Source organism: Astyanax mexicanus, chromosome 3 (genome assembly GCF_023375975.1).
Source record: "Astyanax mexicanus isolate ESR-SI-001 chromosome 3, AstMex3_surface, whole genome shotgun sequence".
NCBI lineage: Eukaryota > Metazoa > Chordata > Actinopteri > Characiformes > Acestrorhamphidae > Astyanax > Astyanax mexicanus.
In genome coordinates this window covers 61,093,962-61,118,983 of record NC_064410.1, presented here as the reverse complement: position 1 = coordinate 61,118,983, position 25,022 = coordinate 61,093,962, and the positions used below count along the sequence as shown (strand labels likewise).

The window sequence follows — 25,022 nt, the reverse complement described above, 5'->3', positions numbered from 1 at the left end:
ATTCTAAATGAATCGCATGCACCTTTTTAAGATGTATTGCCTTGAAATTTGAGCATTTCACTTGCTTAATTTTTTTATTTTTGCAGTGTAGTCCTATATGCACACTATAACATTATGGGAGACATACCAGAGTTCAAAAGAGGACAAATTGTTGGTGCACGTCTTGCTGGAGCATCTGTGACCAAGACAGCAAGTCTTTGTGATGCATCAAGAGCCACGGTATCCAGTGTAATGTCAGCACACCACCAAGAAGGACCAACCACATCCAACAGGATTAACTGTGGATGCTGTAAGAGGAAGCTGTCTGAAAGGGATGTTCGGGTGCTAACCCGGATTGTATCCAAAAAACATAAAACCACGGCTGATCAAATCACGGCAGAATTCAATGTGCACCTCAACTCTCCTGTTTCCACCTGAACTGTCCGTCACCACAATCAATTATTGTGCTCTAAAACCAGGTGTTTCAGTTTCATTGTCCAACCCCTGTATATATATATATATATATATATATATATATATATATATATATAAATGCCTCGGTTTAAATGTCAGGACTCTCCCGATTCCAGCAAGGAGGTGTGGAGCTACTTTGAGCTGGATACCAGTGGAAAAAAACGCTCTATATTTTGAGTGACTGGTCTTGTAGCTACAGTATTAATAAGGGCTTTAAACTTTTTACTGCCTATTTTTACTGATATGATGCGATTTTTGTTGTTTTTCACTGGTTTAAAGCTTGATATATATTATATTTATATATTATTATATAAAGATTTGACCATTCAGTTTACAGTGGGGTGAGATATAAATGATGGTCAATTATTGTCTAGTGAAACATTATTTCAACATTGCGGAATAGGCATAAGATTATAAATACATATATATAAAAAAAACAACTGGTTAAAAAGCATTTCTCATTTAAATCCATGTAGATTTGAGATTCATTGGTGACCACTGCAACAATAGAAGACAAATCCATTAATTAATCACTAAGGACTTTGTCTCTGTCCAGCAGAGAACTGTATAAACACTATATAAACAGAGCAAAGCTGTTTTCCTCACCACAGCATGATTTCACTGCATGATTGCACTTTCACTGTTTCAGCTGTAGATAACAATGTTTTACTTACTAAGATCTTCGTACCACTGCGGTAAATATTAGCAGGTTATTTACACTAAATAATCACATTTTCAGTGCTTTTCAGCTTCATTACCTTATGGAATTTCATGGATTATTTTACTAACGTTACATATATAAGTCTGGAAGGTCATATAGAGCTGGAAAAGTACAGATATGTGTATTTTCTCATTTCTCTTACAGTTTATCTCCTGATTATTTGCTGTAATTCTGTTGTAATTTCTATAATATGTGCGAACAAGTCTCTCCATGAGCCGATGTACATATTCATCGCTGCTTTACTCTGTAATGCTCTTTGTGGAACGACGGCTTTTTATCCTAAACTGCTGATTGATTTACTGTCTGAAAGACCAGCTGTTTCTCGTGAAGCCTGTATTTTTCATGCATTCTGGCTTTACACTTACGCTGCTGCAGAGTTTACACTGTTATCAGCTATGGCCTATGATAGATACGTTTCTATATGTAAACCTTTACAATACGCCACTCTTGTAAAAATGTCTACAGTTAGAAAACTCTTATTTATCTGCTGGTTTTGGCCTTCCTGTCAAAATGGTATATCAATAATTTTAACATACCAACTTCGCCTGTGTAAATATAAAATAAATAGAATTTACTGTAATAATTATGCCGTTGTTAAATTAAGCTGTGGAGACACGACTGTAAATAATTTGCTCGGACTGGTGAGTTTAATTGTAATGGTTTTTCCACCAGTGATCTTTATAATCTACTCTTATATTAGAATTTTAACAGTCTGTCTAAAAAATTCAAAAGAATTTAGAAGAAAAGCTCTACAGACCTGCTTCCCTCATCTGATCATATTTATCATTTTTACTGTAACCGCCTGTTTTGAGGTGATTAACAGCAGATTAGAAGGAAATGTTCCTCATTTATTTGCTATGATCATGTCTGTTGAAAATCTGGTTATTCCTCCTCTGCTCAATCCTGTTATTTATGGACTGAAAATGCAGGAGATTTTCAATAGAATTAAGATGTTTCAGCTCAAAAAACGTAAAACGCACGTCTTTATAAACTGAAATTGAACTTTTTAAATGAATTTTTATGTTTGACAATGTAAAAAAAAAAAAAATAATTTACTATTGTGTTTCTACTATTTAATTCATTTTCTAATATTTATAGAAGTCTTTTATGCACTTAAGAAAAATCAGTATAAACTTTGTTGTATTGAAGTCAAACCAGTCAATGTTGTTTACAGTTGATTTTAAGATGTATTTTTTCTGATATGTTGGTCTAAATGTATATACAAAAATGTATAGTTTTTTAATGTTTATTTTAGTTTTTATATTGTTTTATATTGTTTACAATTATTTAAATTGGCTACATTTGTAGCACTGGGATTTTCATGTTTCATCATGTTTATAAAATGATGTATCTAATGCTTATTTATGGAATTTCAGTTTGATTTGCATATCTTTGCTGTTGGACAAAAATCTTGTATTTCCAAAATGACAAAAAAAAAAAAAATAACTTTTAATGCAAGTCAGTTAAAAAATAGTTTATTTCAAGTTATTGTTGAGTATTTCTATTGGTCCATTAATTGAAATAAAATCCTGATACAATATAAAAAACACATTCTCAATTCATACAATAGAGCAACGTGGAGATACAAGGTTTTTGGCCCTAGTGTCAGCAATTATTTTTTCCATTCTTTACTGAACTGGACAGAGTTGGCAGATGTACAACTTCAGTAAAATGAAAAGTGTAATGTATTGTTTAAATAATTAAATGAACTAAAAATATATAATAAATGTATTTTTTAAATAGCATGTGCAATCATTTCAATATTTTGTTTAATGATTTTAAACAGGTTTTTTACTGAGTGATACATTTCCACAGTTATGCCACTAAGAGTAAATGATAGCTTTTGCTAGAACTGTAATTTTATTCTCATTCCTTTGTGTCTGATTTTTTCCCTTACATTTTTTTATTCAGTTTACAGAAACATGTAATTGTTAAATCTGATAAGTAACTCAGAACTATGGTTAAAGTACCATTTCAGAATTTGAAAAGATCTAAATTCTTAAGTCTTGAAAATGTTTATGAACTAAAACGACTACTCCTCTGCTTTTGCTGCCAAAGGAAGCTCCATGTTTCTCCTACCCAATCCCGCTTTAATTTTAAAAGTTCTTTATCAGAACATTAGAACAGTGCAATGTGAACCCCTGATTTCTAAGGAAACAAATTATCTATTTTCTTTTAATGGGGTTGTGTATTCCTCTTACATTCCAACAACATACTTTAAGTCTAGCCTTATCACTCATATATTATAGTATACAGTCATATGAAAAAGTTTGGGCACCCCTATTAATCTTAATCATTTTTAGTTCTAAATATTTGGGTGTTTGCAACAGCCATTTCAGTTTGATATATCTAATAACTGATTTCAGGATTGAAATGAGGTAAATTTATTTAGCCACTGATTGGGCAAGTTCTCCTACTTAGAAAAATGTAATTAAATTCAATTCAATTTTATTTATATAGCGCTTTTTACAACAAAGGTCCATGCCTCTTATGAGCAGCACCACAGAGATGCCAATTTTTATGGTGACACAGTGGCAAGAAAAAACTCCCTTTAAGAGGAAGAAACCTTGGAAGGAACCAAGAGTCTGAGGAACCCATCCTACTCGGGTTGACCCGCCCAGTACAAACAAATAACAAACAACAAACAAATAACAGAACAAAACAGAACAGAACAGAATAGAGAAATAATGTGAGTTATAGCTATAGCTAATGTAACAGATACTAAATTATGAATATAAAATTGTGATGGTCACTAACTATAGAGCTATGGCTAATACAGAAACAGATACTGAGTGTGTTAATATTGATCAGATGAGAGAGGTCCTTAATGTTGGATGAATGTTAATCTCCCTAGGTGGAGTGAGGTTTGTATGGGGTATGGGGTGCATAACAGGATCTGCCCCAGGGCCCAATGGAGTCCCATATAAAGTATATAAAAGATGTTTTGAAGTTTCTATGAAAATGAATGGATATAATGTGGAAGAAGAGGATTATTCCAAAGGAATGACTAAGAGTAGGTGTGAGATTCTGAGGTTATTGAGCAGTTTACTCCAATGAGCTTGCTCAATGTGGAGCAATGTGGAGGGTGCGCATTTCTAGCGCAGAAAAAGGGGCAAAGAGTCTAAAAGCGGAGAGAGTGCGCATTTCTAGTGCAGAAAATCGGGGTAAAGAATCTAAAAGCAGAGAGGGTGCTCATTTCTAGTGCAGAAAATCGGGGTAAAGAATCTAAAAGCGGAGAGGGTGCGCATTTCTAGCGCAGAAAAACAGGGCAAAAGAGTCTAAAAGCGGAGAGAGTGCGCATTTCTAGCGCAGAAAATCGGGGTAAAGAATCTAAAAGCGGAGAGGGTGCGCATTTCTAGAGCAGAAAAACGGGCCAAAGAGTCTAAAAGCGGAGAGAATGCGCATTTCTAGCGCAGAAAAACGGGGCAAAAGAGTCTAAAAGTTGCCGTAATTAAGGAGTTTAATATTTAGAGACATCATGAAATGAAACATCAATTTGAAAAATCTTAGTTTACACAACACTGTCAAAGATAAAGATAGTAAGTCAAGTGAAATGGTGTGTAAATAAATAATCAGGAAAATGTATTATTTAAAGTGCTATATTTCATTATTTGTTTTATTACAGAGTCTGTGGCCCGTGACTTCAAATATATTTCTCCTTCTGGCCCCCAACAAAAAAAGTTTGGACACCCCTGGATTAGTGTAATTTGCAGTAGAAATAACAGTAAAAATAATAAGTTAAAAAGCTTTTCTAATTTGAATCTGTGGGTATTTGTGATTCATTAGTGACTACTGCAACATTAGAAGACACTTGTACAGTTGTACAAACCCATTAATTAATCACTAAGGACTTTGTCTCTGTCCAGCAGAGAACTGTATATACAGTATATAAACAGAGCAAAGCTGTTTTCCTCACCACAGCATGATTTTATTGCATGATTGTACTTTCACTGCTTTAGCTGTAGATAATTATGTCTTACTAATATTGTTTACACAAAGCTTTCAGCTTCATTACTTTTATGGAATTTCATGGATTATTTTACTAATGTTACATATTTAACTCTGGAAGGTCATATAGAGCTGGAAAAGTACAGATATGTGTATTTTCTCATTTCTCTTGCAGTTTATCTCCTGATTATTTGCTGTAATTCTGTTGTAATTTCTATAATATTTGCAAACAAGTCTCTCCATGAGCCGATGTACATATTCATTGCTGCTTTGCTCTGTAATTCAGTTTGTGGTACGACTGCCTTGTATCCTAAACTGCTGATTGATTTACTGTCTGAAAGGCAAGTTACCTCCCTTGAAGCCTGTGTGTTTCAGGCCTTTTTTATTTATACTTATTTAGCAGCAGAGTTTACACTGTTATCAGCTATGGCCTATGATAGATATGTTTCTATATGTAAACCTTTACAATATGCAACTCTTGTAAAAATGTCTACAGTTAGAAAACTCTTATTTATCTGCTGGTTTTGGCCTTCCTGTAAAAATAGCATAGGAGTAATTTTAACATACCAGCTTCGCCTGTGCCAGTTTAAAATAAACAGAATTTACTGTAATAATTATGCCGTTGTTAAATTAAGCTGTGGAGACACAACTGCAAATAATTTATATGGGCTGTATAATCTAACTGTAGTAGTGTTTCCACCAGTTATCTTCATAATCTTCTCCTATATTAGAATTTTAACAGTCTGTTTAAAGAATTCAAAGGATTTCAGAAGAAAAGCTCTGCAGACCTGCTTCCCTCATCTTATTATATTTATCAGTTTCACCATTACTACCTTTTTTGAAGTGATTAACAGCAGATTAGAAGGAAACGTTCCTCATTTATTTGCTATGATAATGTCTATGGAAAATCTGGTTATTCCTCCTCTGATCAATCCTGTTATTTATGGACTGAAAATGCAGGAGATTTTCAACAGGATTAAGAAGATGCTTCAGCTCCAAAAACGTAAAACGCACGTCTTTGTAAACTGAAATATATGAACATGCTTTCATTATTTAATAAGATAATGTTTTTTAGCTGCTATTCATTTGTGTGTAACTCCTGATTAGTATGTTGGTATCAGACTTTTAAACAGTTACAAAAAAAAATTCAGTACATAAAACTTTGCTGCATTCAAGTCAAATCAGTCACTGTTTTTTTTAAGATGTGTTTTTCCTGATGCTTTGATCTACAAACAAAGTAGTTATATTATGTTTTTTTTCTGGGTTTTTTATATGGTTACAATGATTGTTTTATACTGCAACACTTTTGTTTTTAAATGATGTGTCTAATGCGCACTGATAGCATATCAGTTAAAAAAAATCTTGTATTTCTAAAATTACAACTCTACATCACAATAAATAAATACATTTTACTAATGTAAAACATCAAATACAGCAAAGTGAAGATGCAACTGCAGATACAAGGTTTCTATCCCTAGTCTCAGCTTTTCTTTTCTCTAGTTTTTACTGAAATGGACAGAGCTGGCAGATGTACCACTTATTTAAATGTATAAATATAATGTATTTTTAAGTAAATGCACTAAAATGAATTCTCAATATGTTGCTTGCCATCACGGACAATGCATCCCCTGCACACTACAGTGGTGAAACAGAAAAGCACGTTCAGTGGTAGATTGCTGTAGCTGCGCTGTACTAAAGAATGCTGTGTAAGATCTTTTTCATCCCACTGCAATAAAACTCTTTTCTGTAGGTACAATACTGATCTCCTACTATTTGAACTGTGATGTTCAAAACATACTGTCATCCTATTTTATTATTATTATTATTATTTGACCTGATGTTGTTAACAATAATTACACTTATCTATTGTCCAACTGCAATAATACATATGCTGCTTCTGTATATATTTTACATATCCACATTAACCCTCCAATTATGTTACGGGTCAAATTGACCCCTAACGTTTGAAGATTTAGGAAAAATTGTTTTTTTTTCCAGTATGAAACTTATTCTTCTTGCTTTAATTTGTGTAATCAACATATAATATGAAAATGGTTCATCTCACATATTTGCAGCCACCCCCTGCAAAAACTAAAACTAAATTGTAATGTTATGTCTTAATGTTATGTGAAACTATTGTTTTATATGTTGGTCTTTCAAAAGTAATAAAGTAGTGAAACATAATAAAATGAGTGAATTATCCTAAATGAACTGTTACCTGTTAGAGGTAAGGAACACCATTGCACTAAATATTGATAGAATAATTAGTAATGGAGTTAGATTTCAGATTTCAGAGTTGGTTTCAGATATCTTCTGGATAATTAAACATGCACCAGGTCAGATTGACCCAGATACATCACTGCTGTTTCTGACAAATTGCTTACTGTTATTTTATCATTTTGTTTTGTGTTAATAGCTTTTTAACTTTTGTTGTATTTGTTTTTCTAATGTATGTTTTATCATGTGTGCAATATGTACAGTACTGTAACACTGCAATTTCCTTCGGGATCAATAAAGTGCTATCTTATCTTATCTTAAAAATAAATATATTTCTTAAAAAGTGCTTTTAATAATTTCTGAATTATTTTAAAATTGGATGTTTATTAAGAGATTCTTATCACCCTTAATATGTCAAGTAAATAATAGATATAATTGCTAGATCTGCAATATCATTCTAAAGATACAAATTACATCTCTTTTTATTTTTTTATTTTCTTCATTCAGTTCCCAGAAACAAATATTTATTAATGCTGATGAATAATTCTGAACTGTGGGTTAAAATACAATTTTAGAAGCTGTAATGTCTTGACAATGTCTCAACTGATATAAAGCTATTTGCCCAGATGTTGGTTGTTGGTTCATTAGGGATAAAACTGGAATGAAACTACTATACCATCGGTCTTTGAGGTGTCCATCTTGGCTCTGAGAGACTGTAGAACAGTGGTCAAAATCAGGCATTGCCTTATTTCATTGAATGCATGGTGGATCTCAATGTTTCACTGGGATTGCTTTAACATCCCTAAGAAATAATCAAAAAGCCAACTGAAATGTTGTACCAACCATTGAACCAGGACTCAAGTCTAAAGTCAAGAGGCTTTTTATTGTCATTATATCTGAGTACAAATACACAGTGCAACGAAATAACGTTTCTCCAAAACTATGGTGCACCATTACAAGAATTTATTCCACTACCTACTATGGCACAGATCGTGGCTAAATCCATACCTTATGTGTTAGATCAGGGGTCAGCAATTAAGTTTGGCCGCAGGCTGGATATTTTCCAAGCCATTATGTGGCACAAAAAAAGTTAAGTTTTGGAAAATGAAGTGTAATGGGATAGAAACTTGTAGCTCTCCAGCCCAGAGGGTTGTTGAACCCAATTGCAGAACCTGATGACATGGGTTTATCTCAAAGCAGGTAAACCCATGTCATCAGGGTCACGATCCAATACACTACCGCTCAAGTAAAATGGTGTGTAAATGAAAGTAATCAGGAAAATGTATTATTCAAAGTGGTATATTTCATTATTTGCTTTATTACTGAGTCTGTGGCCCGGGACTTTAAATGTATTTCTTCTTTCTGGCCCCCAACAAAAAAAGTTTGGACACCCCTGCTTTAGAAGGTTTTTAGAGGCACGTTAGCAGTTTTCCTAGTAGTTGATTGCTGATGGAAGCTGCTGAGTCCTTGGCTGCTGAGTATTAGGCTTAACCTCTCACCAGGTCTGAGCATTGCAGGGAAAAGACACAGAGAAAAAGACACTGGCTCTCCTAACACATAGCCTTCCTGCTACGTGTCCACTTGACCCGATCCCTACAGACCTACTACAAACCATTGCATTTTATATCGGCTGTCACACGCACGGACAACGCCTCCTTAACTTCTGGTGTATTCCGGACTGCTTTTAAACAAGCACGTGTGACACCACTGCTTAAAAAGAAAGAGCATTTTTCAATCAGGTCTCTGGTTTCCTCTCCCAGAATGACCTGTACCAGAAAAATTAGTTTATAAAATTGGACACTCTACGGAGACTGCCCTGTTGTCTGTGACTGAGGCGCTGAAAACTGCCAGAGCTGCAGGTCAGTCCTCAGTGCTCATTCTGCTGGACCTCTCAGCCGCCTTCGATACAGTCAACCATGACTTCCTCCTAACTATACTCTCAAACATGGGGATTTCAGACAATGTGCTGTCATGGTTTAAATTATACCTCACTGGGCACTCATTCAAGGTGTCACGGCAAGGACAGCTGTCCTCAGCCCACTCCTTATCCACTGGGGTTCCCCAGGGCTTAGTACTGGGACCCCTTCTCATTTCCATATACACCACCTCTCTAGGTCAGGTTGTCCGCTCACATGGCTTTTCCTACCATTGCTTTGCTGATGACACCCAGCTATACCTGTCATTCTCACCTGAAGATCATCATTCGATCTCTGCTTGGATATCATTACAGTGTCTCTCAGACATATCCTCATGGATGAAGGAGCATCACCTTCAACTAAATCTCTCAAAGACTGAACTTCTGGTCATACCAGCGAAAACATCTATTCAACACAACCTCAGTTGCTCGGATCCTGCCACTTTGCACTGTACAACATCAGACAAATTCCACCATTTCTAATGCAACAGGCCACCCAACTCCTGGTAAAAGCAGTGGTCATCTCACGGCTCGACTACTGCAATGCCATATTAACTGGCCTCTCGGCCTGTGTCGTAAAACCACTCCAGATGATCCAGAATGCAGCAGCACGTCTGGTCTTCAACCAGCCAAAACGGGCTCATGTCACCCCGCTGCTCATTGAGCTCCATTGGCTACCAGTTGATGCTCGCATCAAATTCAAAGCTCTTACAATCACCTACAAGGTGCTGACAGAACAGCTCCTTCCTACCTGCACTGATCACTACCTCCCGGCAGCTGCACTTCTCCACTATCTTTAAGAAACTACTGAAGACAGAGCTCTTCAAAGAGCACGTACTCTCCTAACACCTCTAACTAACTATCTTCTACTACCAGATCAGGAGCGTCCCTCAGTATCTTTAATAAACTCCTGAAGACAGAGATCTTCAAAGAGCACTTACTCTCCTAACACCTCTAACTAACTACCTTCTACTACCAGATCAGGAGAATCTCTCACTATCTTTAATAAACTCCTGAAAACAGAGCTCTTCAAAGAGCACTTACTCTCCTAACACCTCTAACTAACTACCTTCTACTACCAGATCAGGAGAATCTCTCACTATCTTTAATAAACTCCTGAAAACAGAGCTCTTCAAAGAGCTCCTACTCTCCTAACACCTCTAACATACTAACCACTTCTAACCTCATTTCTAACCTTCTTCCCCTTCTTTCCTCCTCTATCCCTCTATTTCCATTTGACCTCATTTAGGGTCTGTCTAAAAATGTTTTTTTGTCATCATTATTGTAAGTCACTTTGGACAAAAGCATCTGTTAAAAAGTAATGTAATGTAAAATACAGTATACAGTATATATTTAGCTTATTTAACGCTTATCTAACAAAAATATTTCTTATTTAAATCTATGGAGATTTACAGTTAGTGAGTAACTGTTGCAACAATAAAAACTGTTAATTAACCACTAAGGAATACGTGTTTGTCCAGCAGAGAGTTTATAATACGTCCAAAACCGGCAGTACAGCTACAGTACCTTCAGTGCTGTGAATGTTGTTAATGATGCCTGACTGAGTTTGTTATACCACTGAGGTAAACACATTATAGCGTATAATATTAATTAGAGTGAACTAAGCTGGAATTACTTCATGAAATGTCATGGATAATTTTACTAATGTTACTTTATTAACTCTTGAAGGCTATGTAGAGCTGGAAAAGTACAGATATGTCTATTTTGTAATTTCTCTTGCAGTGTATTTGTTGATTATTTGTTGTAATTCTGTTATAGTTTCAATAATATACTCAAACAAATGTCTGCATGAGCCGATGTACATATTCATCGCTGCTTTACTCTGTAATGCTCTTTGTGGAACGTCTGGTTTTTATCCTAAACTACTTATTGATTTACTGTCTGAAAGACCAGCTATTTCATATGAAGGCTGTATTTTTCAGGCCTTCTGGCTTTACACTTACGCTGCTGCAGAGTTTACACTGTTATCAGCTATGGCCTATGACAGATACGTGTCCATATGTAAACCTTTACAATACGCCACTCTTGTAAAAATGTCTACAGTTAGAAAACTCTTATTTATCTGCTGGTTTTGGCCTTCCTGTCAAAATAGCATAACAGTAATTTTAATACACAGACTTCAGCTGTGTAAATATAGAATGATGAGAATTTACTGTAGTAATTATGCAATTGTTAAATTAAGCTGTGGAGATATAACTGCAAATAATTTTTTCGGGCTGTTTAGTCTAACTGTTATGGTGTTCCCACCAGTTATCTTTGTAATCTACTCCTATATTAGAATACTTGACGTCTGTTTAAAGAATTCGAAGGATTTTAGAAGGAAAGCTCTACAGACCTGCTTCCCTCATCTTCTACTGTTTATCAGTTTCAGTGTAACCGCCTGTTTTGAGGTGATTAACAGCAGATTTGAAAGAAATGTTCCTCATTTATTTGCTATGATCATGTCTGTGGAATTTATTGTTATTCCTCCTCTGCTTAATCCTGTTGTTTATGGACTGAAAATGCAGGAGATTTTTAATAGAATTAAGAAGATGCTTCAGACACGGAAGACGCATGTTTTTAAAGAGTAAAATCTTTGCTTTTTGACTTTTTGTGTAAGGGTCACACATAAAAGTACACAGTTAAATAGTTAAGTAATGTCTCAACTGCTTTTTAGTCCATTAATTGACACTAGTCAAGAGACTATTAAACATTACTACATTTTAATGCTTAAGAGAGTTAAAAAGTTATAAACAGCAGAAAGAATCAATATGTCTTAACTAGTGCAAATTAATAATTAAATAGTTAAAATATTCTGTTGTAATTAATGTCATTTACCTGTATTTTTTGTTTTTTTATTTAATAGATTTATTAGAGCTTGCTAGAACTAAATATTTATTTATTTAGGAAACTGTGTACAAACAAAAGCAGTCAAGCAGTGTATTTGCACTTTCAGTCTTAACTGTTTACTCACCTCTATTTTAAATATATTAAATTCCTGTACTGTGTCATTTTAGTGTATAGTTTTACTGTATGTATTATAACGTATTATTTTAGATTTTATGTTTAATGTATTGTATTATTTTAATATATTGTACTTTTAACTTAACTCTGTTTTAAATATATTACATTTCTGTATTTACTGTGTCATTTTATTGTATATTGTGTATGTGTGTATTACAAATGTGCTTATACACATTATTTCATGTTATTATTTTAGGTTTCATGCTTATTATATTGTATTGTTCTATATTTTATTGTTTCATGTTTGTTGTCAAAGCATTGTACTGCTAGTTGTACCATGTATAACTAGGTATGTTATTAATAACTGTTAAAGGGAAAAAAAAATAATTCAAGGCTCAAAAGCACACATTAACTATGTTAGGAGTGATATTGCAAATATATTTTATTGTATAAGATACTGTTTTGACTGGTTCTGCTTTTCTATTCTGTATAAATCTATGTACGATGTACATTTAAGCAGTTACAGTAATCCAGTATAAATATTTCTCTTTTCAGGTCAGATCTCTGCAAATGTATATTGCAATCACTGAATTTGAAACTTGTTGGGTTAGTTTCTTGGGCAGAGATTAATACATTTTTTTTATTAAAAAAAATCTTTTTTTTTAATTTTTATATTTTACATATTCAAATAATTATACTGTTGCAATAAGTTAAATGAAAATTAGGATTAAATAAATGTACATAAATGTACATCAGCCTAAATATACTTACCTCAATATATATAGATCTTTGGAAATGTGAGTACCTCCATTTATCATGTATCATTTAAATCAATGTATCACTAGGGGAAGCTGTAATGAAATCCGTTCAGTTTATTATTACACAATATTGCATCAGTTTTAATCATTTCAGCTGTTTAATCTATTTTTATTATATATTTCTCCAAGCTTTTTTTGTTTGTGACATAAAAACTGAAAATTGCCCACAAAATACGTTTTAAACATCTTAAAGGTTAGTTATTTTTCCACATCAGCATCCCAGCTTTAGAGCGTTTCTCAAATAATGTTCACAGCTAGAAAAATCCTAACACAAAATTTTGTGTTAGACTCATACATGTATGGTGATGGGAACCTAGGTCATAACAGTTCGATTTCAGAACAATAAGATGAGGAAAACCCAAAAAGCCAGAATTAAGGGATGACTGGATTTAAACATGAGCTGCCACAGCACTGCATACAGTAATCATACTACTGTTCTACCAATTTTAGCAGATAAAATAAAGACCTAAAGGAGCAGATCTTAAAGATGAAGATTACCCAAAAATAGTTATGAGACATTTAAAGCAAGGCATTAGAGCCTGTATCAGGCAACATGGGCATTCCAGATGAAGGCCTGGTTTGATCTTTCTTGTATCGCTACAGTAAAAAAAAATCACATGATTGATGACGAACAAAGCCATAAACTCTGTGGAATATGTGATTTTTTGCTTAAAAAGCCTAAAAATTGTTTCAAGAAACTCATTTTGCCATTACTACCCACAAAAACAACAAATGCAGGAAATACCAAAGGACATTAGGAAAATTTGAATTAGAGTTTCTTAACCCATTTATACAAAATACAACAAAGAGTGCACTTGTCTCAACTCAAATAAAGCCATTTATCCAGATGTTGGTTGTTGGGATTGATTAAGGATAAAACCGGAATAAAAATACAACACTACCGAACTTTGAGGCTTCCATCTTGGCTCTGAACAGAAACTCAGTATCCAGAGGCTGTAGAACAGTGGTCATAATCAGTCATTGCTTTATTTCATCAAATGCTTTGTGGATCTCTGTGGTTTACTGGAACTGCCTTAACGTTCCTAAGAAATAATCAAAAAGTCAACTAAAACGTTGGACCAACCTTTGGACCAAGCCTCAAGTCTAAAATCAAGAGGCTTTTATTGTCATTAAATCTGACTACAAATACACAGTGCAACGAAGTTGTGTTCCTCCAGAACTATGGTGCAACAATACAGGAATTTATTCAACTACCTACTATGGAACAGATCTTGGCTGAATCCATGCCAATTACACAGTGGTCAAATTCCTCCCTCAGAAACATATTAATAAATCATTGAATGACAACTGGGGCATTAAACAGTCTAAACGGCAAGCGCCAATATTCATAATAGCCGAAAAGAGCCAATATTCATAATAGCCAAACAAAGTGATAAAAGTGATCTCCAAATCACCACCTTCTCTTATTGATAACAGGGTTGTGGCCATTGTGCAGGTAAAATTTGGTAAAGAATGATGCCAGTTACAGCATCTCAAAGACTGAGGTCATACAAAGTAAGTACTAACAATATTTGGTTGTGATATTAATTAAAGATACTGGAAACCAGTGCCTCTGACTCTGTAATTTATAGGAACAGTATGGGACTGCCATGATATTGTAAAAAATGTACATTGTTTTTGAAAATATATATCGCATTACAGCGCCGTGCTCTCAAAACACAAGGAAAAGAGCAAAACAACAGTAATCAAGCCTTTAATCAAGCATTTAAAACCGTGAATTCTGCTGTAACTGTAAATATCTGCACTGCAAATCTGTGCTGGACAGAGGTGCACAGCTTTCCACACGTGTGTTTACAAGCAGGTGCCCAACCATGTGGATGGAGGCCATGCGTGCAGTTACCTCTGGTTTACTCCTGCTTCCCCTCCCCTCACGCTCCCCCTCCCCCCTCTCACATCTCAGGCAGCAGCAGCCTGTCACTCACACAGACATAGAGACAGCGCTGTGCATCTACAATACTTCTTGTTCAAGAATCAAAACATTGCAGCATGAAGATGCTTAAAGAATATATCGTGCAGCCCTGGAACAGTATGTGTCTAAAGTTGTAAATTTTCCACCAACGCTGATGTTACTTATATAAATACTGCGTATTGCTGGGTCAATACTATATATTTATATTTATATAAGTAACAGAAAACTGTTAGGATACTTTTCTTGGATTTCTCCAGTGCCTTCAACACCATCCAGCCCCTTATGCTTTAGGACAAACTGAACAGGATGGGAGTGGATCCATGCCTGGTCACATGGATTTCCAGCTACCTCACTGACAGGCCGCAGTATGTCAGGCTGAAGGACATCATGTCTGACACTGTGATCAGCAGCACCGGAGCACCACAGGGCACTGTGCTGGCCCCTCTTCTCTTCACTCTGTACACAACGGACTTCTGCCACAACTCGGAGCTGTGTCACATCCAGAAGTTTTCTGATGACACAGCTATTGTGGGGTGTATCAGGGATGATCAAGAGGAGGAGTATAGGAGCCTGGTGAGGGACGTCACTGTTTGGTGCCACAGCAATCACCTGCAGCTCAACACGTCAAAGACCAAGGAGCTGATTATTGACTTTAGTAGGTCCAGACCAAGGTCACTACCAGTTCTAATAGAGGGTGACGAGTTGGAGACTGTGGATTTCTACAAGTACCTCGGACTGTGGCTGGACAGCAAGCTGGACTGGTCCTGTAACAGAAACCACCTGTACAAGAAGGGACAGAGCAGGCTGAACTTCCAGAGGAGGCTGTGGTCCTTTGGCGTCTGCCGGAAAGTCCTGTGGATGTTCTACCAGTCTGTGGTTGCCAGTGTCTACACTGTGGTGTGCTGGGGGGGCAGCATATCCAAGAAGGACACATCCAGACTGAACAAACTGATCACACGGGCTGGCTTGGTGGTCGGCATGAAGCTGGACTCTCTGGTGACAGCTGCAGAGAAGAAGACCTCGCACAAAATGCTGGGCATTATGGACGATGCTAGTCATCAGCAATTAGAGAAGTCTGTTCAGTGATCAACTGCTCTTCCCCAAGTGCAGGACCAACAGGTTCAAGAACTCTTTTGTCCATCATGACATCGGACTGTACAACTCCTCTTTGCAGGGGAGGAGGGGTCACAGGAGGACAGACTGATTAAAACACTAGCCGGACTATGTGCAATAATTTCTATCTATCTATGTCAGTGTGTGGATCTAAATGCACACAAATGCCTACTGAGAAACAGCCTAGGACTGTTTGGAGAAAAGGTGGTATTAACAATATAAATGGTCAGTAATTGGACAGTTATTGGAAAGTTGTTCTTATTTGGGCATATATTTACATTAGCTAAATGTTAAATCTATGGAGATTTACTGTTAGTGAGTAACTATTGCAACAATAAAAACAGTCTTAAAAAGCTGCTAATTAACCACTAAGGAATACGTGTTTGTCCAGCAGAGAGTTTATAATACGTCCAAAGCCGGCAGTACAGCTACAGTACCTTCAGTGCTGTGAATGTTGTTAATGATGCCTGACTGAGTCTGTTATACCACTGAGGTAAACACATTATAGCGTATAATATTAATTAGAGTGAACTAAGCTGGAATTACTTCACGAAATGTCATGGATAATTTTACTAATGTTACATTATTAACTCTTGAAGGCTATGTAGAGCTGGAAAAGTACAGATATGTCTATTTTGTAATTTCTCTTGCAGTGTATTTGTTGATTATTTGTTGTAATTCTGTTATAGTTTCAATAATATACTCAAACAAGTGTCTGCATGAGCCGATGTACATATTCATCGCTGCTTTACTCTGTAATGCTCTTTGTGGAACGTCTGGTTTTTATCCTAAACTACTTATTGATTTACTGTCTGAAAGACCAGCTATTTCATATGAAGGCTGTATTTTTCAGGCCTTCTGGCTTTACACTTACGCTGCTGCAGAGTTTACACTGTTATCAGCTATGGCCTATGATAGATACGTGTCCATATGTAAACCTTTACAATACGCCACTCTTGTAAAAATGTCTACAGTTAGAAAACTCTTATTTATCTGCTGGTTTTGGCCTTCCTGTCAAAATAGTATATCAATAATTTTAACATACCAACTTCGCCTGTGTAAATATAAAATAAATAGAATTTACTGTAATAATTATGCCGTTGTTAAATTAAGCTGTGGAGATATAACTGCAAATAATTTATTCGGGCTGTTTAGTCTAACTGTTATGGTGTTCCCACCAGTTATCTTTGTAATCTACTCCTATATTAGAATACTTGACGTCTGTTTAAAGAATTCGAAGGATTTTAGAAGAAAAGCTCTACAGACCTGCTTCCCTCATCTTCTACTGTTTATCAGTTTCAGTGTAACCGCCTGTTTTGAGGTGATTAACAGCAGATTTGAAAGAAATGTTCCTCATTTATTCGCTATGATCATGTCTGTTGAATTTATTGTTATTCCTCCTCTGCTTAATCCTGTTGTTTATGGACTGAAAATGCAGGAAATTTTTAATAGAATTAAGAAGATGCTTCAGACACGGAAGACGCACGTTTTTAAAGAGTAAAATCTCTGTTTTTTTTACTTTTTGTGTAAGGGTCACACATAAAAGTACACAGTTAAATAGTTAAGTAATGTCTCAACCAATTATGTATTAACACTAATGAAGAGATTATTAAACATTACTACATTTTAATGCTTAAATTACAACTTAAAGAAAGGGAAAGATCAACATTCTGTTGTAATTAATGTCACTTACCTGTATTTTTTATTTTATTTAAAAGCTTTATTAGAGCTTGCTAGAACTGAATGTTTATGTAGGCAACTGTAGTCAACCTGTGCACATTTTGCATTTGTAATTTTATTCGTAACTGTTTACTCACCTCTATTTAAAATCTAATCCATTTCTGTACTGTGTTATTTTGGAAAATAAATTTTGCTTATACATGTATATCATCATCTCTGTATTTCTTGTTATTGTTTTAGATTTTATGTTTAATATATTGTATTATTTTAATATATTGTACTGTTAACTTAACTCTGTTTAAAATGTGTTACATTTCTGTATTTACTGTGTCATTTTATTGTATATTTTTACTGTATGCATTACAACTTTGCTTATACATGTTTATTACATTATCATCTCTGTATTCCATGCTATTATTTTAGATTTTATGTTTAATATATTGTATTGTTTTACATTTTATTGTTTCATGTTTGTTGTTAAAGCATTTCACTGCTAGTTGTACCATGTATGACTATGTATGTTACTAATAAATGTTAAAGAGAGAAAAATTAATTCAAGGCTCAAAAGCACACATTAACTATGTTAGGAGTTACAACTGTGACTTGTTTTAAACCTATGAACTTCTCAGCTTATTTTAAATATTTTAGTGTATAAGATCCTGTTTCTACTGTTCTCTTCTATATAAATCTACAATGTACCACTAAGCAGTTACAGTAATCCAGTATAAATATTTCTTTATTCAGGTCAAAACTCTGTGTGTAATGTAATGTAATGCAATGATTAGACAACCTTTTTTATTTATAATATACACGTGTATGAAGAACGAATTTACATTAAATTTGGCTGACCTGAAATATACAGAAAAAAAGAAAAATTATTGAAACACAGTATCACAGAATTAGATATAAAAATATATCAATGAGTTATATAGCAGCACAATTTTATTTTATTTTAAGAATGTGATAGGTGATTCTCGTTAAATCTCAGGATTTAACCAGGCAAAAAAATGTATTGAAATTTTGAAATTTAGCAGCACAAATATCAATTATAGTTATACAGTATGAAATAGATACATAAATGTACATCAGCATAAATATATATACCTCTAAGGTAGCATCATATATATATATATATATATATATATATATATATATATATATATATATATATATATATATATATATATATATATATTCGGAAATGGGTGTACCTCCATATATCATGTATCATTTAAATCAATGCAGTCATTGACAGTCAATCATTAGAACAAGCTGTAATGAATTCAGTTCAGTTTATTATTACACAATATGGTATCAGTTTTAATTATTTCAGCTGTTTAATCTATTTTTATTATATATTTATCCAAGCTCATTTCTCCAAAGCTGTTTTTGTTTGTGACAGAAAATAGTATTTCACTACATATAAAATGAAAATTGCTCACAAAATATGTTTTTAACATCTAAAATGTAAGTTTTTTTTTTCCAAAGCAGCATCCCAGCTAACAGAGAACATTATAAGAATGTTTATCGATGTTTTATGCAAAATATACATAATGAAATAATGGTTTGCATTACAACATTTTTAGAGTGTTTCTCACATAATGCTCCCTGCTAGACAAATACTAACACAAGATGCTTGTGTTAGACTCCCGCATGTATGGTGATGGGAACCTTGGTCTAAACAGTTCGATTTCAGAACAATAAGATGAGGAAAACCCAAAAAGCCAGACTTAAGGGATGAATGGATTTAAACATGAGCTGCCACAGCACTGCATACAGTTATCATACTACTGTTCTACCAATTTTAGCAGATAAAATAAAGACCTAAAGGAGCAGATCTTAAAGATGAAGATTACCCAAAAATAGTAATGAGACATTTAAAGCAAGGCATTAGAGCCTGTATCAGGCAACATGGGGCATTCCAGATGAAGGCCTGGTTTGATCTTTCTTGTATCGCTACAGTAAAAAAAATCACATGATTGAGGACGAACAAAGCCATAAACTCTGTGGAATATGCGATTTGTGTGCATAAAAAGCCCAAAAATTGGTTCAAGAAGTCTTATTCTGCCATCAGTACCCAAAAAAACACCAAATGTGGGAAATAACAAAGGATATTAGGAAAATTTGAATTAGGGTTTCTTAACCTGTTTAGACAAAACTACAACAAAGAGTGCACTTGTCTCAACTCAAATAAAGCCATTTGTCCAGATGTTGGTTGTTGGGCTTGATTAAGGATACAACTGGGATAAAAATACAACACTACCGAACTTTGAGGCATCAATCTTGGCTCTGAACAGAAACTCAGTATCCAGAGGCTGTAGAACAGTGGTCATAATCAGTCATTGCTTTATTTCATCAAATACTTTGTGGATCTCTATGGTTTACTGGAACTGCCTTAACATTCCTAAGAAATAATCAAAAAGTCAACTAAAATGTTGGACCAACCTTTGGAGCAAGCCTCAAGTCTAAAGTCAAGAGGCTTTTATTGTCATTAAATCTGACTACAAATACACAGTGCAACGAAATTACTTTCCTCCAGAACCATGGTGCACCAATACAGGAATTTATTCCACTATTCCACTACTACTATGGAACAGATCTTGGCTGAATCCATGCCAAGTTATTTGTGGGATGAACACAGTGGTCAAATTCCTCCCTCAGAAACATATTTATAAATCATTGAATGACAACTGGGGCATTAAACAGTCTAAATGGCAAGCGCCAATATTCATAATAGCCAAACAAAGTTATAAAAGCTATCTCCAACTCACCACCTTCTCTTACTGATAACAGGGTTGTGGCAATTGTGCACATAAAACTTGGTAAAAAATGATGCCAGTTACAGCACCTTAAAGACTGATGCCATAGGAAGTAAATATGAGCAATCTTTGGCTGTGATATTAATTAAAGATACTGGAAATCAGTGCCTCTGACTCTGTGATTTATGGGAACAGTATAGGGCTGCGCGATATTGGAAACATTTAACATGCAAATATTCTTTTTTTGACTATATATTTTTCGAACCACATGCTGTCTCATGTCTGGACTGATCAGAAGCTGAGTCAGCTGCAAGCTCAACTCAAAACAGGAGGAAAACAGCAAAACAACAGTAATCAGCCCCTTTAAACAGCTTTTTAAAAGGTAAATTAGAGCGTTTGTTTTTCTGGAATTAAAAGCGTGAATTCAGCTGTAACTGGAAATATCTGTGCATGGGTGTGGTAGTGGGGGGAAAAGTGGACCTGACTACCCAGGGTCCAAGTACGGGCCCATGAAAATCCTGATTTTTTTTTTTCCGCTGGACTGAGGTAAACAGCTTTCCACATGTGCTCACGTTTACAAGCACATGCCCAACCATGTGCATGGAGGCAATGCGTGCAGTTACCTCGTGTTAACTCCTGCTTCCCCTCCCCTCGAGCTTCTCAGGCAGCAGCAGCCTTTCACTCACACAGACACAGAGACAGCGCTGTGTATCTACAATACTTCTTGTTCAAGAATCAAAACTATGCAACACAACGTGTTTGATTTAATTGAACATTCAGCAATGTCGCCTTTGCCCTTCCGAATGGGCACAGTCATACTGGTCCGCCAAGGGGTCTGGAACATTGCGTCGGTAGTGATCCTGTTAAATAGGTTAGTGAGGATGGCAGCTCCATCGCGACCAAGCAACTTCCACACTTCTGCTGGAATGTCATCAGGGCCTGTTGCTTTTCTGTTTTTCATCTTTCTGATGGTGGAGGCTACCTCAGTTTTGCTGATGTGTGGTACAGGTCCGGGTATGGGGTCTGCACTAATGATCAGCGGATGTGAAAATTTCAGTATTGCAGATGCTCGAGAAGTGTTCTCTCCAGCGCTGTAGGATTTCGGTTGTGTTTCGTAGTATCCGATGATCGTTACTTTTGATGCATTTGATCTGGGCAACATCCTGTGTTGGGCGGTATCAAGAGTTGGCGAGGCGATAGATCTTATTCGCTCCACCAGGCATGTTAAGGTCAGCATACAGCTGATCGTAATGAGCCGCCTTGGCTTCAGCCACTGCTCGCTTTGCTGCTGATTTCTTTTGTACAGTAATCTTGGTAGTCCTCATAGTCGTTTGTTCATTTTGTGCCACTTCTTGAAACCCATTTTCTTTTCCTTGATGATGTGTTGCACGTTTTTTATTCCACCACCATACTTGCTTATCGGTGAAGCTCTTTCCTGCTATTGTTTGCCCAAGTATCTCGCAGGCGGCTTAAGCGATACATATCGTGCAGCCCTAGAACAGTAAATGTCTTATATTGTAAGTTTTCCACCAAAGCTGATGTTACTTTATATATGTAGAAATGCTGAGTATTTCTGGGTCAGCATGTGGATCTAAATGCATAGAAATGCCTACTGAGAAACAGCTTAGGACTGTTTCATTTACATCACATGTGGAGAACAAATGTATTACCAATATAAATGGTCAGTAATTGGTTATTGGAAAGTTGTTCTTATTTGGGCATATATTACTGTATAACAAATACTTATCATGTATCTCAAATTTATGGAGATTTACAGTTAGTGAGTGGAACTATTGCAACAATAAAAACAGTCTTAAAAAGCTGCTAATTAACCACTAAGGAATACGTGTTTGTCCAGCAGAGAGTTTATAATACGTCCAAAGCCGGCAGTACAGCTACAGTACCTTCAGTGCTGTGAATGTTGTTAATGATGCCTGACTGAGTTTGTTATACCACTGAGGTAAACACATTATAGCGTATAATATTAATTAGAGTGAACTAAGCTGGAATTACTTCATGAAATGTCATGGATAATTTTACTAATGTTACTTTATTAACTCTTGAAGGCTATGTAGAGCTGGAAAAGTACAGATATGTCTATTTTGTAATTTCTCTTGCAGTGTATTTGTTGATTATTTGTTGTAATTCTGTTATAGTTTCAATAATATACTCAAACAAGTGTCTGCATGAGCCGATGTACATATTCATCGCTGCTTTACTCTGTAATGCTCTTTGTGGAACGTCTGGTTTTTATCCTAAACTACTTATTGATTTACTGTCTGAAAGACCAGCTATTTCATATGAAGGCTGTATTTTTCAGGCCTTCTGGCTTTACACTTACGCTGCTGCAGAGTTTACACTGTTATCAGCTATGGCCTATGATAGATATGTTTCTATATGTAAACCTTTACAATACGCCTCTCTTATAAAAATGTCTACAGTTAGAAAACTCTTATTTATCTGCTGGTTTTGGCCTTCCTGTCAAAATAGCATAACAGTAATTTTAATACACAGACTTCAGCTGTGTAAGTATAGAATGATGAGAATTTACTGTAGTAATTATGCAATTGTTAAATTAAGCTGTGGAGATATAACTGCAAATAATTTATTCGGGCTGTTTAATCTAACTGTTATGGTGTTCCCACCAGTTATCTTCGTAATCTACTCCTATATTAGAATACTTGACGTCTGTTTGAAGAATTCAAAGGATTTTAGAAGGAAAGCTCTACAGACCTGCTTCCCTCATCTTACCATATTTATCATTTTTACTGTAACCGCCTGTTTTGAGGTGATTAACAGCAGATTAGAAGGAAATGTTCCTCATTTATTCGCTATGATCATGTCTGTTGAAAATCTGGTTATTCCTCCTCTGCTTAATCCTGTTATTTATGGACTGAAAATGCAGGAGATTTTCAACAGAATTAAGAAGATGCTTCAGAAACGGAAGACGCACATTTTTACAGATTGAGGTTTTAGACTTTTTTGTAACATTTTACATAAAAGTCTAAAAAACTCACACATAAAAATGCATTGTTAGATGGACAACTGATGTATCAACTAATGATACATGATAATTGACACTAGTAAAGAGATATTATTAAAAATTACTACATTTTATTGCTTGACATGTGAGTAAAAACATATATATTTAAAGGGGAAAGGATTAATTCAATTCTTAACTAGTGTCAATTATGATGTCAATGATTAATTGAAACATTATTAAATAAGATCCATTCATAAATATCACTCATTGTAAATTGTTACATGTATTTTTTATATTAAAAGCTTTATTAGAACTTGTATGTAAGTTATGTTATGTTCACATTTTGCATTTGCACTTTTACTGTTAACTCACGTCTATTTTTCACATCAACTATTAAATTTTTAATTTTAGTGTTTGTTTTTATGTTTTATAATTATCTATAAACAGCACTTTGTTTCAGCTGTTGTTTTTAAAGTGCTTTATAAAAAAAGGTTGAGTTGAGGTGAGTTAATATATTATATTTTATTGCGTCATGTTTGAAGTCAAAGCATTTCACGGCTAGTTGTACTATGTATGACTATGTATGTGACTAATAAAACGTGCTTGAAATGTGTTAAAAAATTAATTCAGGGCTCAAAAGCACAGATTAACTACATTAGGAGTTAAACTCTTACTTGTCTTAAACCAATGAACTTCTCAGAATATTGTAAATATTTTATTGTATAAGATACTGTGATACTGTTTCTACTATTCCTCTTAGGTACTGTTCTTGCTGTTCTATTACATATAAATCTACGTACAATGATATTCGATATTTAAGCAGTTACAGTAATCCAGTATAAATACTTTTTAACAGTCAGTAAACACAGTGCATTACTGCAGACACTATTCTGAGTTTATATTAGCTAATATGATCAATATCAGGTCGGTTGTTCACTCTGTGCTGCAACAAAATGCTACCTATCTTTAAAAACACAACGTCAAATTCGAAAAAAATGTTTTGAGCGGCACACTTACAGAAAAAATCCCAAAAATGGAGCGAACGTTCCAATAAAGTGAGTTTTGGCAAAACTGTTATGTTGAAGCGGCAGTAACTTAAAAGTAACTTAACCCTTTCAGACCTGAGTTATGATTTAGTAATGGAAAAATATAAAAATGCTATTTTCTGCCTGTGATGAACACAAGTATCTAATATAAACTTTATGTAAAAATTAAACCCAATTAACCAACTATTTAACTATTATTTATATTTTAATGTACATTGCATTGGAGGCATGTGCTTAACTTTTATTAAATATTGATACTGATATACATTTTTATTTCAAAAACCATCCCTAATCATAATAAAAAGTGTTATAAATAACATAAAAATTGTAAAAAAAAAAAAAAAAAAAAAGACTCTAGCGCTGCCATTCCATAATATCTGAGTTAAGTGTTGATTTTTTTTTTATTACGGAGGGGCTAAGCTACTGTTTGACTGTCTTATAAACGTTTCAATTCAGTATTTATAGTGATGCAAAC

At 34.8% G+C, this 25,022-nt stretch overlaps 4 protein-coding genes across 4 annotated transcripts; all 4 read left to right on the top strand.

Moving 5' to 3' along the window:
• The first annotated feature begins 518 nt into the window (after positions 1-518).
• Positions 519-7,103, top strand: LOC103030318 (putative gustatory receptor clone PTE03). The gene is made up of 2 exons (XM_049475965.1): positions 519-1,264; positions 5,244-7,103. Exons 1-2 carry the CDS (start codon positions 1,225-1,227, stop codon positions 6,149-6,151), a joined length of 948 nt encoding a protein of 315 aa, XP_049331922.1. The 5' UTR covers positions 519-1,224; the 3' UTR covers positions 6,152-7,103.
• A 3,701-nt stretch (positions 7,104-10,804) lies between these two features.
• Positions 10,805-12,392, top strand: LOC111189779 (olfactory receptor 142-like). The gene has a single exon (XM_022663435.2). The coding sequence runs from the start codon at positions 10,904-10,906 to the stop codon at positions 11,843-11,845; it is 942 nt and encodes a 313-aa protein (XP_022519156.2). The 5' UTR covers positions 10,805-10,903; the 3' UTR covers positions 11,846-12,392.
• A 4,101-nt stretch (positions 12,393-16,493) lies between these two features.
• Positions 16,494-18,183, top strand: LOC125799388 (olfactory receptor 142-like). The gene has a single exon (XM_049475971.1). It carries the CDS (start codon positions 16,639-16,641, stop codon positions 17,578-17,580), a length of 942 nt encoding a protein of 313 aa, XP_049331928.1. The 5' UTR covers positions 16,494-16,638; the 3' UTR covers positions 17,581-18,183.
• Positions 18,184-22,432: 4,249 nt separating this feature from the next.
• Positions 22,433-23,753, top strand: LOC125799389 (olfactory receptor 142-like). Its single transcript, XM_049475972.1, has one exon. The coding sequence runs from the start codon at positions 22,545-22,547 to the stop codon at positions 23,484-23,486; it is 942 nt and encodes a 313-aa protein (XP_049331929.1). The 5' UTR covers positions 22,433-22,544; the 3' UTR covers positions 23,487-23,753.
• Positions 23,754-25,022: the final 1,269 nt, after the last annotated feature.

Excerpts from the sequence above, each read along its gene's own strand:
- LOC111189779 (XM_022663435.2), top strand. The coding sequence starts at position 10,904 with ATGGATAATTTTACTAATGTTACTTTATTAACTCTTGAAGGCTATGTA.
- LOC125799388 (XM_049475971.1), top strand. The coding sequence starts at position 16,639 with ATGGATAATTTTACTAATGTTACATTATTAACTCTTGAAGGCTATGTA.
- LOC125799389 (XM_049475972.1), top strand. The coding sequence starts at position 22,545 with ATGGATAATTTTACTAATGTTACTTTATTAACTCTTGAAGGCTATGTA.
- LOC103030318 (XM_049475965.1), top strand. The coding sequence starts at position 1,225 with ATGGATTATTTTACTAACGTTACATATATAAGTCTGGAAG. Across the intron at positions 1,265-5,243 it reads TACATATATAAGTCTGGAAG|GTCATATAGAGCTGGAAAAG; the intron begins GTCATATAGAGC and ends TAACTCTGGAAG.